Consider the following 17,184-nt stretch of genomic DNA (forward strand, 5'->3'; position numbering starts at 1 on the left):
CTCCCAGTGACAGCCTGTCCCCACAGTGACAGAGACAGAGACAGTGACAGCCTGTCCTCCCAGTGACAGCCTGTCCTCACAGAGACAGAGACAGTGACAGCCTGTCCTCACAGTGACAGCCTGTCCTCACAGTGACAGACTGTCCCCACAGTGACAGAGACAGAGACAGTGACAGCCTGTCCTCACAGTGACAGCCTGTCCTCACAGAGACAGACTGTCCTCCCAGTGACAGCCTGTCCTCGCAGAGACAGCCTGTCCTCACAGAGACAGAGACAGAGACAGAGACAGTGACAGCCTGTCCTCGCATTGACAGCCTGTCCTCACAGAGACAGACTGTCCTCCCAGTGACAGCCTGTCCTCGCAGAGACAGAGACAGAGACAGTGACAGCCTGTTCTCACAGTGACAGCCTGTCCTCACAGAGACAGAGACAGTGACAGCCTGTCCTCACAGAGACAGAGACAGAGACAGCCTGTCCTCACAGTGACAGCCTGTCCTCACAGAGACAGAGACAGTGACAGCCTGTCCTCACAGAGACAGAGACAGAGACAGTGACAGCCTGTCCTCCCAGTGACAGCCTGTCCTCACAGAGACAGAGACAGTGACAGCCTGTCCTCACAGTGACAGCCTGTCCTCACAGAGACAGCCTGTCCTCACAGAGACAGAGACAGTGACAGCCTGTCCTCACAGAGACAGAGACAGAGACAGTGACAGCCTGTCCTCCCAGTGACAGCCTGTCCTCACAGAGACAGAGACAGTGACAGCCTGTCCTCACAGTGACAGCCTGTCCTCACAGAGACAGCCTGTCCTCACAGAGACAGAGACAGTGACAGCCTGTCCTCCCAGTGACAGCCTGTCCTCACAGAGACAGAGACAGTGACAGCCTGTCCTCACAGTGACAGCCTGTCCTCACAGAAAACCAGGGTGTATTAAAACAGATGACAACATGTAAACACAGTGTGAGTTCACAGGAGCAGCTGCACCACATCATGTTTCCTATAAACAGTAAAAACTGATTCATGGTAATAAACACATGAGCTGACGTGTTGATGAACAGGAAGTTAATAGGTGACTATTTAGATCTTTTTCTGTTATATATGATATTAAACTGAATATTTCTGACTATTGGTTTAAAGACATCGCCCAAATTAATCAAGAAAAAGCTCAGGAAATGAGGAAAATGAGGAAAATAGTTGATCTGATGATATAATTTTTAATATCAATCACAGGAGACATTTTTCTGCATTGATTGTAGCTGTTAGTTCTTTTACTTCAGGAAAGAGTCTGAACATTTCTTCCATCATTGAACAGGTGATAATATCTTGATGCTGGTGCTGATTTGTCACATGCTACCAATGAATGAGCTGTGTAAAAAAAAAACATGTTGAAACATAAAAATGAGAACTAGGTTGTGAGAAACATGACTGAGGATGTGACCTCATTAGGTGAGTCCCTGCAAATGATCAAAATCCAGACCAATCAGCCGCTCTGGCATAAAAACGCATCTTTACACAGGTTTGTGTGTCAGCTTCCTCTGCGTTCTTTGTGTTGCAGACACTGGTGAAGACTGTCTGTACTGAGCATCGTAAATCATAACTACAGCAAACAGTTATTATATCACACGGACAGAGAGACCAGCGGCGTGGACCGTGTGTCACAGCACAGTGTGCGGCACAACATCGAGTCATGAAAGTGCAGCCATACAAAAAGAGCTTATTTTGGCCTCTGTGGCACCAAGTTAGGAAATAGCTGCTGATCATGTAAATATTTGTTCAGGGATAAAGCTCCTGAACGATGAAGTTCAAGAGCAGAAAGATCAGGTTTTTGATAAGTTAAGTCTCTGTTAAGGACTCTGTCCCTGACTGCACCACCATATGTGGGTCTGTGACCTGAAAATAGACTCTGTCCTCATCAGTGTGACTGAAGCTGAGCTGCAGCAGGAGTCAAACATTAATCTCAGGTCGATCAAAGCTGCACTCAGTGGTGGTGTGGTGTCCCTGAGCTCTGAGAGAGAAGACACTGACCAGAGGTGTGGTGGGGTCAATACAACTGGAATAAGTAGCACATGTTCCCCAGCAGATACAGACACATACTGATTACTGTAGACAGATCTTTATTGATGCAGTAATCAATTACTGCATCAATTAATAGCTGCTACATTCCATCCATATGGAGGATGGATAATTGCCTATAATGTAAACCAAGGGTGTCACAATGAGGACATTTCTTAACATTATGTAAAAGGTATGAGGACTAGTTTATTTTTCTGAGTCATGTTTCCTGTGACGATTAATTCCAGACATCATTCAATGTGTGTGCAGAGGAAAACATCTGCATTCAGGTCTTCGTTAAAAGTAGCTGACAGGTGACTGTGGAATTAAAGACTTAGAGATGTCGTATCTTCCATAAATAAAAGATGTCAGCACAGGAACATTTATGTGAGTTAAATGTCTCATCCAGTCTAAAGGCAGATGTCCATGTGTTTGTGATAATAAAGCAGGTCTAGGTTCTATATTAATACTGTGAAAGTATCAAAGCCTCAGTCCACAGAGAAATGCTCACAGCCTGTATTCAGAAACTGAGCCTTAAAACCAGCCGTCAGGACTTCTGGAACTTTGTGATGTCACAACAGGGAGGTTCAGATCCTCTCCTCTGATTGGCTGACTGACCTGTTGTTGCTAGAGCTCCAGAGAGAAGCCTGAGAGAGGAGATGTAAAACTACACTGAGATGGTTTTTGGTTCTTAAACCACAGATATATCTTCTGATGGAGATCAACACTTCAGATAAACCACAGGAGAAGATAAAACATGTGGAGCTGAGTTCCTTCCTTTGTAGAAGACAATTTAACCACAAAGTTACTGATTTATTTATATATATTTATAGACCTACATGTTGGATATTCAGGCTGCTTCCCTTTGAGATTTACTGCAGTATAAAGTAGCATAAACTGTGCAGTACAAGTACGATGAATGTGTACTCCAGTACAGTAACAGAGTAACAGTTCACACTCAGCAGCAGCCTGACCACTGTCACTGTAATACACGAGTCAGCCTGCAGGGGGCTGCTGCGCATGCGCTGAGCCACGGGTTACCAATCTCTGACGTCATCGTCCGCTCCTCGGCGTCCTTCCTGGAAGAAGAGAACCAGGATGTGACTGATGCTCCTCGGACAACAGCAGAGATTCACCGGGACACCGAGGGTTTTTATGGACAAGGCGGCGGAGAGTGAGCGCACAGCGGTCTGCAGAGAGTCCTGAGCCCCTCACCGTGCTCCGGAGGCCGCTACCACCCACACACAAGCCGCGGTAAGAGGCGACACGTCAGCGACGCTATGTTGCTGTTAGCTGTAGCTGTAGCTGTAGCTGTAGCTGTAGCTGTAGCTGTAGCTGTTAGCTGTAGCTGTTAGCTGTAGCTGTTAGCTGTAGCTGTAGCTGTTAGCTGTAGCTGTTAGCTGTAGCTGTAGCTGTAGCTGTAGCTGTTAGCTGTAGCTGTAGCTGTAGCTGTAGCTGCGTTACTGTGGCGCTAATCTGACCGGAGAACAGCAGCTGCTCACCTCTGTGGCAGCACACACACCTGACTGTTCCTGGATCAGTCACGGCTTCATAGGGAGGTGTCTCCATTAACCTGCTGCAGGTGAACTGTCCCGGTAACAACACACACCAGCTGTGTCTCACACACACTCACATACACACACACTCTGACACACACACATACACACACACACACACACACACACTCTCTCTCTCTCTCTCTATCTCTCTCTCTCTGTGTGTCTGTCTGTCTGTGTTCTGGTGAAGATGTGTATCACAATATACATACACATACACGCACACACTCTCTCTCTTTCTTTGTGTCTGTGTCTGGTGAAGATGTGTATTACGATACACACATACACACACACACACACACACACACACACACACACACACACACACACACACTCTCTGACACACACACACACACTCTCTGACACACACACACTCTCTCTCTCTCTCTCTCTCTCTGTGTCTGTGTCTGGTGAAGATGTGTATTACGATACACACACACACACACATACACACACATAGGCTGGTGATATGACTTCAAATCAATATCATGATTATTTCATGTTTCCTGTGGTTTTGATCAATGAGTATTTACTTGGTCTCTCTCTCTTTGAGCCTCTTCATAATCAGCAGTCTGATTGTATTTGACATCTTTTTGTTCGTCTTCACTGAAGTCAAAATGTGCCCAAACAAGCTGCACCGGTCGAGACTCAGTGTTTGTGTCCTGTCAACCACATGAACATATGAACACATGAACACAGTCCAGCACGGAGCCACGTGACCTGCACCAGTCACAGTAACAGCCAGCGCCGTCTGAGCAGGAACCAACACCAGTAAACAGAACGGTTTTCTTTAGCCGAACACACACAGGAAATATAAATGTAAACAGTTACATAGAGTGAACTGAGAGGATCCACCCGTCGGACCGATCGTTCCCTCTCTGATCAGACATGTGATCGATCATGTGATCGGCTGAGAGTCAGCTGTAAGGAGGAGGAAGTCACTGACAAATGAGTCTTGATGTCAACTCAGAACAGGACAGAATAAAAATAGAATAGAATAAAAATGGAATAGAATAGAATAGAATAAAAATAGAATAAGAATAAAAACAGAATAGAATAGACTAGAATGCCTCTGTTGGTTGCTCAGTGGAGGCAGTGAGACGTGATGGTGTCTTCATGTGGATCACTGTGTAGAGTTCTCCTGTCCTCTGGACCAGCAGCTGCAGGATTGGGTGGTTTTTCTCGAGCCTCTGGTTCCCTCCTTCAGGGTGGTGTTGGTGGTTCAGGTGAACAGGGGCCACATCCTCCTTCAGTCATTTCAGAGCCTGGGGATGAATTGGCCCCTCAGAAAGCAGTTTTAAATCATTTCAGATCATTGAAGCTGATCAGCGTTGTAGTTCTGAACCAGAACCAGGACCAGGATCCCTGTGTCAGACACATATTAAATCAATATTTATTTTGGTATAAGAATCATTGGGACGTTGTAAGTGATGAGTCCTACTGTAACCAAACCTCAGTCCTTCACTGGGCTCTAATTAAAATCCTCACTAACTGAGTTACAGCAGTAATTACAGTGTGTTCATCAATACTAAAGAACAGGCTTCAACAGTCTGTTTCCTGTAACGTTTGGTTTTAGTACCAACATCCGTCTCTGTGTTTGTGTCACTGCAGCTCAGCAAAGGAAACAAAGAGAAGGTTAAATATTAGGCAGACCTCAGATCAGCTCTGCCCTGTTTTTAGCCCCGAGCTGTTGTTGCTGAGGGCGCCCACAGTCTCACTGACAGAGGAGCTAACTCACCTGTCCCTCCTCCTGCAGGTTCCTGCAGGGCTGCCGAGACCAGCGCAGCAGGATGAGCGGGGCCGCTCTGGGGATCGAGATCGTGGTGGTGTTTTTCCTGGCGCTGTTCCTGCTGCACCGGTATGGAGACTTCAAGAAGCAGCAGCGCATGGTGCTGTTTGGCACGCTGCTGGCCTGGTACCTGTGCTTCCTCATCGTCTTCATCTTGCCTCTGGACGTCAGCACGGTCAGTCCTGAGCATGTGTCCCTCACATTCACACATCTGCACAAAAACCTGCACTGAGTGTGTGTCTCTGTTCTCTCCTCACAGACAATCTACAAACAGTGCAAGATAGACCATGAGCAGCACGCTTCAGTTCCCACCGTCAGCCCGTTACCATCCAATCACACGTCGGCAAACACATCTGTCACACCCACCAAGAGGTCAGTCTGCTCCTCAGAGGCCCAGGTCCTGTCAGCGTGTTAATTATGTGTCAGTAGGTTTTAATCTGAGTGTGAACGTCTGCAGATACAAAGGTCCTGACAGGATTTAAATTTAAAACACAGCTGAAATCACCAGTCATCAATCGACTGAGAGAAAATTCATCTGCAACCATTTTGATAATCGATCAATAGTTTGAAAGGTTTTGCTGCTTCTTTGTTTGTATCAGTGACGTGAATATTTATTCAGACCCAGCAGGACACATGAAGGTTTCATGTCACAGTTCTTCTGGATTTTTACAGAGCAAATGATTCATCCTGAAAAAGACAGAAACTAACATCAGATTTATCAAAGAACTTTTTCTAACTGAGCTTTAGAGAAATAAAATCATCTGACGGAGCTGAGCAGCTGAATCAGGTCCCACAAGGTCATAAAGGGTCACGGTCTGGACCAGCCTCAGTCTGGGTCTCTGCTGACCCCCTGCTCCTCTTGTCTTCAACAGTCCCCCTCAGCCATGCTACAAGCCATGGAGCTACATCCCTGATGGCATCATGCCTGTCTTCTGGAGGGTGGTGTACTGGACGTCCCAGTGTCTCACCTGGTCAGTCTGTGTGAAGTGGTTTGAAGTGGTCTGAAGCGTGTGAAGTGGTCTGAATCTGTGTGAAGGGGTCTGTGTCTGAAGTGGTGTGAAGGGGTCTGTGTCTGAAGTGGTCTGAAGTGGTCTGAGTCTGAAGCGGTCTGACAGATCTGTGTCTGAAATGGTCTGAAGCGGTCTGAAGTGGTCTTCCTGTGTCCTCAGGCTGCTGCTGCCCTTCATGCAGTCTTACGCTCGCTCTGGAGGATTCTCCATCACCGGGAAGATTAAGACTGCTCTGATAGAAAACGCGATTTATTACGGGACCTACCTGCTGATCTTTGGCTCTCTGCTCATCTACGTGGCCGTTCACCCCGAGTGGCACCTGTCCTGGTGAGTCCTGGTGAGACCAGGAGGTAAACCAGGAGGTAGACCAGGAGGTAGACCAGGAGAGAGACCAGGAGGTAGACAAGGAGAGAGACCAGGAGGTAGACAAGGAGGTAGACCAGGGGAGAGACCAGGAGATAGACCAGGGGAGAGACCAGGAGGTAGACGAGGAGTTAGACAGGGAGTTAGACAGGGAGGTAGACAGGGAGGTAGACAGGGAGTTAGACAGGGAGGTAGACCGGGAGTTAGACCGGGAGGTAGACCGGGAGGTAGACCGGGAGGTAGACCAGGAGAGAGACAAGGAGGTAGACAAGGAGGTAGACAAGGAGAGAGACCAGGAGGTAGACAAGGAGGTAGACAAGGAGGTAGACCAGGAGGTAGACCAGGAGGTAGACCAGGAGGTAGACCAGAAGATCAACCAGGAGGTAAACCAGGAGGTAGACAAGGAGGTAGACCAGGAGGTGGACTAGAAGAGAGACCAGGAGAGAGACCAGGAGGTGGACTAGGAGAGAGACCAGGAGGTAGACCAGGAGGTAAACCAGGAGGTAGACAAGGAGAGAGACCAGGAGGTAGACCAGGAGGTAGACCAGGAGGTGGACTAGGAGAGAGACCAGGATCTAGACCAGAGGCCTGTCCAACAGTTTCTTATCATGCAGACTAGTGTCCCTGTTCTGACTGATCCTGGTCCTGGTCCATGTTGATTTTGTTTCAGTAGAACCGGTCCCAGGACCGTGAAGAACCCTCTCAGTCCCTGTGTGACAGTTGTGTGGTCTTGTCCTCCCGGTCTGGTTCAGGTACGAGCTCCAGACCATCGGCATCACGGCGGCGAACACCTGGGGCCTGTTCCTGCTGGTGCTGCTGCTGGGTTACGGTCTGGTGGAGATCCCTCGCTCCTACTGGAACGCCTCGCGGCACGGGCACCAGCTCATCAAGACGTACTTCAAGGCGTCCAAACTGATGACAGAGAAGGCGGATGCAGAGGAGAACCTGGAGGACGTCATGGAGGTGAGCTGCAGACAGGAAGTCACCGTGAGGTGCAGAGTTCAAAGGTCAGGGTCTGACTGTGAGGTGTGTTCCGCTGCAGGAGGTGAGGAAGGTCAGCGAGTCCATCAAGTACAACCATCCACTGAGGAAGTACATCGACACAATCCTCAGGAAGGTAAGTGCAGCTCTTCGCCTCACGATTGATCGGATATCAGTGATCGGACTGATCGATCTGCCCCCCCCCTCAGTGCCCGGTGGATTACCAGGAGAAGATGGGCAGGAACATGGACGACTACGAGGACTTTGACGACAAACAGAACACGTACCCCAGTGAGAAGAGCCTGGTGAAGCTTCACAAACAGGTGAGAGGGGTCACCTCAGGTCAGGGGTCACCTCAGGTCAGGTCCACAGGTGCAGCTCACCTTAAGATTTTTATCGAATTAGATTAACTCTTCTTTGTCCTTTTGAAAACCTGACACTGAATAAAGATATATATTCATATTATTTTTCACTTTCACTGAATTAATATTTTTATTCAGCATCAGTCCTGATCGCAACCAAAACATTCAATCATTTTCAGGATTTTAATCCTTTTTTACATGAGACCACTGTTGTAATTTTCCATATCCTGAAAAGTAACACAAATAATCAAGGACAAAAATGTCCCTAAAGACACACAAGGGTTAAAAACTGCCTCTCTTCTGATTGGCTGACTGCTTTCTGAATAAAGATACAGCAGATTTCAGGTAAACACTCAGAGAAACTAAATCCTGCAAGGTTGGATGGTGGGTCCAGGTGGGTGGGACTGGGGGCATGGCTGAGAGCGGTGACTGCTTTGTTGTGACATCACAAAGTTCCAGAAGTCCTGACGGCTGGTTTTAAGGCTCAGGGTCTGAATACAGGCTGTGTGCATTTCTCTGTGGACTGAGGCTTTGATACTTTCACAGTATTAATATAGAACCTAGACCTGCTTTATAATCACAAACACATGGACGTCTACCTTTAGACTGGATGTGTGTGTGTGCAGGTGATCTACGCGGTTCAGAGACACAACAGGACTCGTGTGCAGTGGCAGATCCTCCTGCAGCAGGCCATCCACCTGGAGGACGTGGCCAAGAACGAGACCAGTTCAACCCACCAGTTTGTCCACAGCTTCCAGTCCTCAGAGCCGGCCGGCTGGTTCAGCAGATACGTCTACACCCCGACTGTAGGTGGGTCTGAGCTCCAGCCTCCAGTCCCAGCCAGGGTTTTAAACATTAGTACTCTTCTACACAGGTAAATCCACCTGTTCTACATGAGCTGTAGATGTAGTGAGACCTGATGACCTTAAATACGACGAATGACGTAAATGACGAAATCAGTGTGAGAGGTTCCCTGTGGAGCTGAGGGTGACGGGATCCACAGTCTCACGTCTCCTCTGACTGTTGGAGCAGTGATGAGCTGAGAAATGAGCCGAACACCAACAAAAGCAAAGGAAGAAGAAAACTACAGCAAACATGAAAGTAAACGATGTCGATACGTTCGACATGTTTGTTTTAGTGAGAAACACTGACTGAGAAAAACTGTGACAAACCAGACTATATGAAAATAATGAAGAAATAAAGGGAATTAAACAGAATTTAAAACAGAATTTAAATAATGAAGTTTCCATTTGAAAGTGTGCTTCTCTGCAGAGAGAACAGGTGAGAGAGCAGCTGAGAGAGCAGCTGAGAGAGCAGCTGAACTGTGAGGAAACTTTAACACAACCTGACGTTTGACTGATGGTTGATGGTGATTTACACTCAACAGAAACAGGAGCTGAATCCAACTGTGTGTCTCTGTGTCTCTCTCTCTCTCTCTCTCTCTCTCTCTCTCTCTGTCTCTCTCTCTCTCTGTCTCTCTCTCTCTCTCCCTCTCTCTCTCCCTCTCTCTGTCTCTCTCTCCCTCTCTCTGTGTCTCTCTCTCTCTCTCCCTCTCTCTGTCTCTCTCTGTGTCTCTCTCTCTCTCCCTCTCTCTCTCCCTCTCTCTGTGTCTCTCTCTCTCGCTCTCCCTCTCTCTGTGTCTCTCTCTCTCTGTGTCTCTCTCTCTCTCTCTCCCTCTCTCTGTGTCTCTCTCTCTCTGTCTCTCTCTCCCTCTCTCTCTCACTATCTCTGTCTCTCTCCCTCTCTCTCTCTGTGTCTCTCTCTCTCTCTCCCTCCCTCTCTCTGTGTCTCTCTCTCTGTCTCTCTCTCTCTCTCCCCCTCCCTCTCTCTCTCTCTGTGTCTCTCCCTCTCGCTCTCTGTGTCTCTCTCTCTCTGTGTCTCTCCCTCTCTCTCTCTGTGTCTCTCTCTCTGTCTCTCTCCCTCTCTCTCTCTCTGTGTCTCTCTCTCTCTCCCTCTCTCTCTCTCTCTCTGTTTCTCTCTGTGTGTGTCTCTCTCTCTCTCCCTCCCTCTCTCCCTCTCTCTCTCTCTGTGTCTCTGTGTCTCTCTCTCCCTCTCCCTCTCTCCCTCTCTCTCTCTCTGTGTCTCTCTCTCCCCCTCTCTCCCTCTCTCTCTCTCTCTCTCTCTCTCTCTCTCTCTGTTTCTCTCTGTGTCTCTCTGTGTCTCTCTCTCCCTCTCCCTCTCTCCCTCTCTCTCTCTCTGTGTCTCTCTCTCCCCCTCTCTCTCCCTCCCTCTCTCTCTCTCTCTCTCTCTCTCTGTTTCTCTCTGTGTCTCTCTCCCTCTCTCCCTCTCTCTCTCTCTCTCTCTCTCTCTGTGTCTCTCCCTCTCCCTCTCTCCCTCTCTCTCTGTGTCTCTCTCTGTGTCTCTCCCTCTCTCTCTCTCTCTGTGTCCCTCTCTCCCTCTCTCTCTCTCTCTCTCTCTCTGTTTCTCTCTGTGTCTCTCTCTCTCCCTCCCTCTCTCCCTCTCTCTCTCTCTGTGTCTCTCTCTGTGTCTCTCTCTCCCTCTCTCTCCCTCTCTCTCTCTCTCTCTCTCTCTCAGAGTGGTACTGGGAGTGTCTCCTGAAGCGCTGGTTCTACCGGCTGCTGTCCGTGGTGCTGACCCTGTTCAGCGTGGCCGTGGTCTGGTCTGAGTGCACCTTCTTCAGCACGCGTCCCGTCCTGTCTCTGTTCGCCGTCTTCATCCAGCTGGCTGAGAGGGACTACAACTACCTGTACATCGAGGTCAGAGTAACCGCCTGCTGGTTCATATTAACTGTACAGTTGTGGGATCAGTCTGAGAACAGTATCAGTCTGTGCCTTCATCGAACTAATATAATTAACTACTGTGTTTCATCCCTGAACACTGTTGAAGAATTATTATGACCCACTTCTGGTCTAATCCTGATTTGAGAATTGATCTGAGAATTTCCTCTGATCTCTTCACTCACTGTGTTTTCTACCGTTTGACCACCAGGAGGCTCCATCAGTGACCTCCCGACCTGTGACCTCACACAGGGACCAGGTGCTGGGGGTCCAGTTGGAGACCTCCAGCTGTGATTAATCTGACAGGTGTTGTGTTTTCACCTGTGTCCACCAGATGGCGTGCTTCATCACAATCTTCTTCCTGTGCACCTGTGTGTACTCCACCGTGTTCCGCATCCGGGTCTTCAACTACTACTACCTGGCGTCCCATCACCAGACTGACGCCTACAGCCTCCAGTTCAGCGGCATGTGAGTGACAGGAAGTCGTCACAATAAGAGCGCAGCTTCTTTTAGATAAAATCAACATGATAATAAACATGTACATACACAGACTGAACTAATTAACTAAGTTAATGACAGATTGTGGGTAAAGTCGGACTAAAGTGACTGAATTATTAAAGAATATTTCACTTCAGAAATAGAGTCTGAGATTGAAACCAGTTCCAAATTAGAAATGGTTTCAAAATAAAAGAATTGACATTCTGTTGTGCTTATTGTTTCTACACAGATAGATGTATGTATCTATCTGCCAGGACCTGTCTACGTCCTGCATCAACACAACAGCAGCTTTGTCTCCGATCAGGAGCCTCATCCTTGATCTTTATGGTTGAATGTTTTTAAAGCTCATGTCTGTGGATCAGACGTTTTCATTGGATAAAAACAGTGAATACAGTCGACTGTTGATGTTCGTCAACACTGTAAAGATTTTTGTTTTCTAAACATCTGTAACCATTTTGGAATCAGAGCAGGGAATCAGTTAAAACCAGAATCAATAATCAATATATCAGATAATCAGAATCAATGAATTCAAACGATACCCGTTTACCCAGAAACTACAGGACCTGCAGTGAAATCAGGATCAGGGTTCCTCCACTAACAGAGTCTGACCTGAGTCCGTCATGTGATTCAGGATCAGACTCCAGCAGTGATGCATGATGGGAGGACAGGCGACTGACGTCTTCTCCTGATCCACAGGCTGTTCTGTCGGTTGACCCCCCCCCTGTGCCTCAACTTCCTGGGTCTGATCCACATGGACTCGGCCATCTCCCACCAGCAGAAGGAGCAGACCGCCTACACCTCAGTAAACCACCTGCAGTCACACTCACCTGTCAGTGACCTCTGAGCAGGGTCACCTGTTCACCACACGTCTGACCTGTTTTTCAGATCATGGGGTCGATGCGCGTTCTCTCCTTCATCGCCAACGGCTTCTACATCTACTACCCCATGCTGATCGTCATCCTCTGTATCGCCACCTACTTCAGGTGAGACGCAGCTCATGTCAGGCTCCACCGAGGTTTTAAAGTCTTCACAGGGAAGAGTCTGAGGCTCTGAGGCTCTGAGGGTCTGAGGGTCTGAGGGTCTGAGGGTCTCTCACTCACACACACACACACAGATTAACACTGACCTGGTTTCTCCTCAGTCTGGGGACTCGCTGCCTGAACCTTCTGGGCTTCCAGCAGTTTATGGGCGACAGTGAAATGACCTCTGACCTGATCGATGAGGGGAAGGAGCTGATTCGCCGAGGTGAGCGCCGCGGTAACGATGACTCACAGAGAGCAGGACTGATGAGCTGTGATAGTGACAGAGTGTGTGTTTTACAGAGAAGAGGAAGAGGCAGAGGATTGAAGATGGAGAGAACAGACGGAGGGTGAGTCCAGTGTCTTCTTCTCCTTCTTCTTCTTCTTCTCCTTTTCTTCTTCTTCTCCTTCTTCTTCTTCTTCTTCTTCTTCTTCTTCTCCTTTTTTCTTTTTTCTTCTTCTTCTTCTCCTTTTTCTTTTTCTCCTTCTTCTCCTCCTTCTTTTTCTTCTTCTCCTCCTTTTTCTTATTCTTCTTCTTCTCCTCCTTCTTTTTCTCCTTCTTTTCCTTCTTCTCCTTCTTTTTCTTCTTCTTGTTCTTGTTCTTTTTCTTCTTCTTTTCCTTCTTCCTCTCCCTCTTCTTCTCCTTCTTCTCCTTCTTTTTCTTCTTCTCCTTCTTTCTTATTCTTCTTCTCCTTCTTCTCCTTCTTCTTCTTTTTCTTCCTCTTCTCCTTCTTCTTTTTCTTCCTCTTCTCCTTCTTCTCCTTCTTTTTCTTTCCCTCCTTCTCCTTCTTTTTCTTCTTCTTCTCCTCCTTCTCCTTCTTCTTTTTCTTCTTCTCCTTCTTCTCCTTCTTTTTCTTCTCCTTCTTCTCCTTCTTCTTTTTCTTCCTCTTCTCATTCTTCTTCTTCTCCTCTTTCTTCTTCTTCTTCTTCTTTTTCTCCTTCTCCTTCTTCTCCTTCTCCTTCTTCTCCTTCTTCTTTTTCTTCTTCTTCTTCTTCTTCTTCTTCTTTTTCTTCTTCTTCTCCTTCTTCTTCTTCTCCTTCTCCTTCTTTTTCTTTTTCTTCTTCTTCTTCTTCTTCTTCTCCTTGTTCTTCTTCTTCTCCTTCTTCCCCTTCTTCGTTTTCTCCTTCTTCTCCTTTTTCTTCTTCTTCTTCTCCTTCTTCTTCTTCTTCTTCTTCTTCTTCTTCTTCTTCTTCTCCTTCTTCTTCTTCTTCTTAACAACAGCCTGTAAACATGTGTCAGGTAGAAAGTTCCGTCTGTGATATTTTACCTGGACGTGTCTCGGTCGTCAAGCAGCGACTGAGGCTCCTGTTTACATGTTTCTTATCAAAGTGAATTTCCTGTTTGAGCCTAAACATGTTCACAGCTCATCACACCTCAGCTCTGACATTTACCTGTTGCACAGGTGTGTTACATGATGGTGCCTCCTAGAAAAGTTCAATGAGTCACTTCTCGCCCTGTGTTTCACCTGCATGTGTGAAGTTCAGGAGGAAATGTTTGTGATTTACAGGTGTTCTACTGTAGCTCCTCCCACAGAAAGAATCACATCAGCATCATCTTATCTCAGTCTGATCTGAACCTTTGTGAATTGTGAAGTTTTTGAGTTTCCATTGAGCGGCCCGCCTGTGGCACAGCAGCGACTCTAAATGTGTCACCATGAAACAGGAAGTTGTTGTTTCTCCAGCTCACATTGTCCAGACTTCAGGTTTGATCAGAGTCAGGTCTGAAGACGTCCAAATGTCAGGAGTCAGTCATAGTCACAGCGCCCCCCCAGTGGTGACAGGAGAGGTGACGTCGTCCCAGCAGGTCGACCACACCCCCTCAGACCGGGTCAGACAACACTTCAGACCTCGATGATGCCGCAGTGTCCGTGTCCCTCTGTGTGTTAGTATGATGTCATAGTGACAGCGCCACCTGCTGAAAACAGGAAGTGACCTTTGAGTGACAGTCATCACTGATTCGTCAGGTGGCCCCTCCCAGGGGCCCTGAGGTGGCGACAGTGGGAGGGGCCGCTCAGCTCTTTAATTAAATCATATTCTTAGATAAACTTGAACTTCCTGTCTGGTTCAGCCTCAGATGAACCTGTCCACACATCTGCGTGTCTGTCAGAGCGTCACGCCAACATCTGCTGCGTTGCAGGAGTGGAAGGAGCGCTACGGAAACCCGAGGGAGGACTACGCCACCAGGAACAGGAGCAGCCACGAGATGAAGGAGACCAGTTACTCGGACTCGGTGACGTCCAGCAGCAGCAGACGTGAGTCCGACTCTGATTCTCCTCTGACGTTAACACTGATCCACGTTCAGATCTCAGCCGCTGCTGTCGTCTGAACAGAGGCCAAGTATTCTCGCTCCGGGGGTCGAGCAGAGAGGGACTGCATCGAGCTGCTGCAGGACGCCGAGCCCCTTGACTTCAACGCCGACTCTCTGACAGACGAGCCCCTGGACGGCGAGTCCGGCAGGTGAGCAGGATGTCCTCCTCTGGGTCCACGAGGACGGATGTTTATCTCTGTGTCTCTGTTACTGAGGTTGTGTCCAGTCCAGACTTGTCTCAGTGTGTGTGTGTGTGTGTGTGTGTGTGTGTGTGTGTGTGTGTTGTCCTGCAGACACGCGGGAGGACGGTACCTGTCCATGTCGTCGTCTCGCAGCCGGATATTTGACGACGTCTGAGCGGGAGGAGCCTGACGAGGAGCCCACACACCAACATCAGCGTCTCTGTCTCCACATCCACCTGCAGGGAGTGAATGTACCTCAGCACCTCCACCTCCCGGCTCACGGCCCGACTCCTCGTCTCCCAGCATGCACTGCAACTAAGACACCGGGTCACACCTGTCACCTGGACATCCTCCATAAATGCTGCAGCAGGTCAGTGAGGAGGGGCTGATGTTGCTCCTGATTCTCCTGCTGAACTTCCTGCTCTGTTAGTCTGAGCTGCACGTCATGATGGCAGAGCCTCGCTGACTGTCTGAGCATGCTCAGTGCGACTCTGCAGCGGCTGCATATCCCACACATCACTTCACTGAGGTGTGATGAAGGTGTTAGTTTTATTTATGTTTTTACTGTTGTCGGTTTATTTAAGTGATGAACAGGTGAGCCAGACGATGATGATGATGATGATGATGATCAGGTCAGTTTCATAAAATCCATCAGATGAAGAAACTGGGTTGTTGGGACCAGGTGAGTACACAGGTGATCTGAGGAGACCTGATGAACTAAAACACTTTGTCCTGTTTGAAGATGAAGTGGTTGAAACTGTCACCTGACAGGTGAGTCCCTCCCTCACCCACAGATCACAACGACCAGCTGAAGAGAAGAGGCCTTTAAGGACCACACCTGAGTTTTTAGATGTTAAACCTCCAGGTTTTCATGAGTTTTACAGTTTGAAAGGTGTCGGAGCTGCACACAGTTGTGTTCAGGTTCAGGTGAGTTCAGTTACCTGAACCTGATCAAACCTTCAGCTCAGATCAGTAAACACCTGGAACCCTCGGTTTATAAAGACAAACGTCCAGAACAGATGAACATGTTCAGGTTAACAGGTTCATTTCTGTCATTATGAGGAGAAAACAAAAGGTCGTTTCCTCTTGTTCCTCTTGTTCTTTATAAAATGAGATTTTCTGGTCTAATGACACAACAGCATCAACCTGAGCTTCACCTTTGTCTTTAGTTTGTGTTCCTCTGTGACTCCTCCCTGACCCCGTGACCCTGACTGTGAAGCTGAGATCATGTGATCAGGAAATCGTCCAGAAGATGAAACATTGCTCTCACTTCTGTCTGATCTCCATGTTAGTGCGTAGAGCTGAAGGATGAAGAGTTGATCCCTGAGGAACCCTGGACTCAGATTAAACGTTCTGCTGCCCCCAGACAAAAAAACACCTGCGGGACCTTTAACAGTTAAAACAGTTAAAACAGGAATTAAACACATCAACGTTCACATGAAGGAGCTGAAATAGGTAAAAACACAGGTGTGGCCCTTTCAACATCGTTAGCATGTAGCGTTAGCTCTGGTGTTGATAAAGAGGTTCAGCTGATCATCAGGAGGAGCCTGATCACCTTCACCTCCTCACCTGTTCCCTCCTCTGTACAGGTGTATCATATCTCTTCTGTAGTATAGTGAAGGATGTAGAGACTCAGTGACTTTTGATCCTGTTCACTCTTTACTCAGTGCCCCCCCCTCTACAAGCAGCACTAACCCCCCAGAGCCTGTGTGTGATCATACTGCTGATGAAGTCTTTGTGTTGTGTATTTATTGTGGTCATGATCTCAGCTCATTGTGTTTCTGATGAAGTAGAAATAACCTGTGATTGACTGTAGTGATGAAGATGATGGTTTACTCTGCTGCTGGTGTCAATAAAGTTATCACACTTACAACACTGGTCCTGTTTCCTGACCCTGGTTCTGACTGGACCTGGACCTAATGACCTCTGACCTGTGACCTGATGACCAGGTACAGGAAATGAGTTGACAGCTGAATCCTGATGTGAAGCCACAGGTTGTGTGTGAAATCACTCACTCGTCCACTCCTCCCTCACAGGTCTCTGTAGAGGACGACACACTGAGCTCATCAGTCAAACTGAAAAACACTGTCAGACTCTATGGGTAATTTTCTCTGCATCATTTTTCAGTCTTATACCGCGAGCGCAATGCATGATGGTATGTATTGCTTAGTCAGTGACCATCAGTTGTACACTACTTTTCATGATGCATTGTGGGATACTATGGGTCCACTATATAGGGTATAATAATAATTATTATTATGGATAATAATAATTCTCACCTTACATTCTAACAGCACTATAAAATGGTGAACTCACTATACAGTGGACT

The 17,184-nt window shown here is 47.7% G+C and overlaps 1 protein-coding gene across 2 annotated transcripts; it reads left to right on the forward strand.

The window, feature by feature from the left end:
- The first annotated feature begins 3,107 nt into the window (after positions 1-3,107).
- lmbrd2b (LMBR1 domain containing 2b) lies at positions 3,108-16,733 on the forward strand. Of its 2 annotated transcripts, none has more exons than XM_071472073.1 (18): positions 3,108-3,303; positions 5,362-5,569; positions 5,654-5,766; positions 6,267-6,365; positions 6,564-6,731; positions 7,520-7,730; positions 7,810-7,884; positions 7,958-8,071; positions 8,737-8,920; positions 10,646-10,827; positions 11,183-11,316; positions 12,043-12,148; positions 12,232-12,329; positions 12,488-12,591; positions 12,669-12,715; positions 14,434-14,617; positions 14,696-14,822; positions 14,967-16,733. In XM_071472073.1, exons 2-18 carry the CDS (start codon positions 5,396-5,398, stop codon positions 15,028-15,030), a joined length of 2,184 nt encoding a protein of 727 aa, XP_071328174.1. In that variant the 5' UTR covers positions 3,108-3,303; positions 5,362-5,395; the 3' UTR covers positions 15,031-16,733. The 2 variants fall into 2 exon arrangements, with proteins under 2 accessions (XP_071328174.1, XP_071328175.1); XM_071472074.1 differs by having other exon boundaries at positions 3,109-3,303; positions 14,503-14,617.
- Positions 16,734-17,184: the final 451 nt, after the last annotated feature.

Source organism: Trachinotus anak, unplaced genomic scaffold, assembly GCF_046630095.1.
Source record: "Trachinotus anak isolate AG129_WGS33_773 ecotype Australia unplaced genomic scaffold, CSIRO_AGI_Tana_v1 ptg000035l, whole genome shotgun sequence".
Lineage (NCBI taxonomy): Eukaryota > Metazoa > Chordata > Actinopteri > Carangiformes > Carangidae > Trachinotus > Trachinotus anak.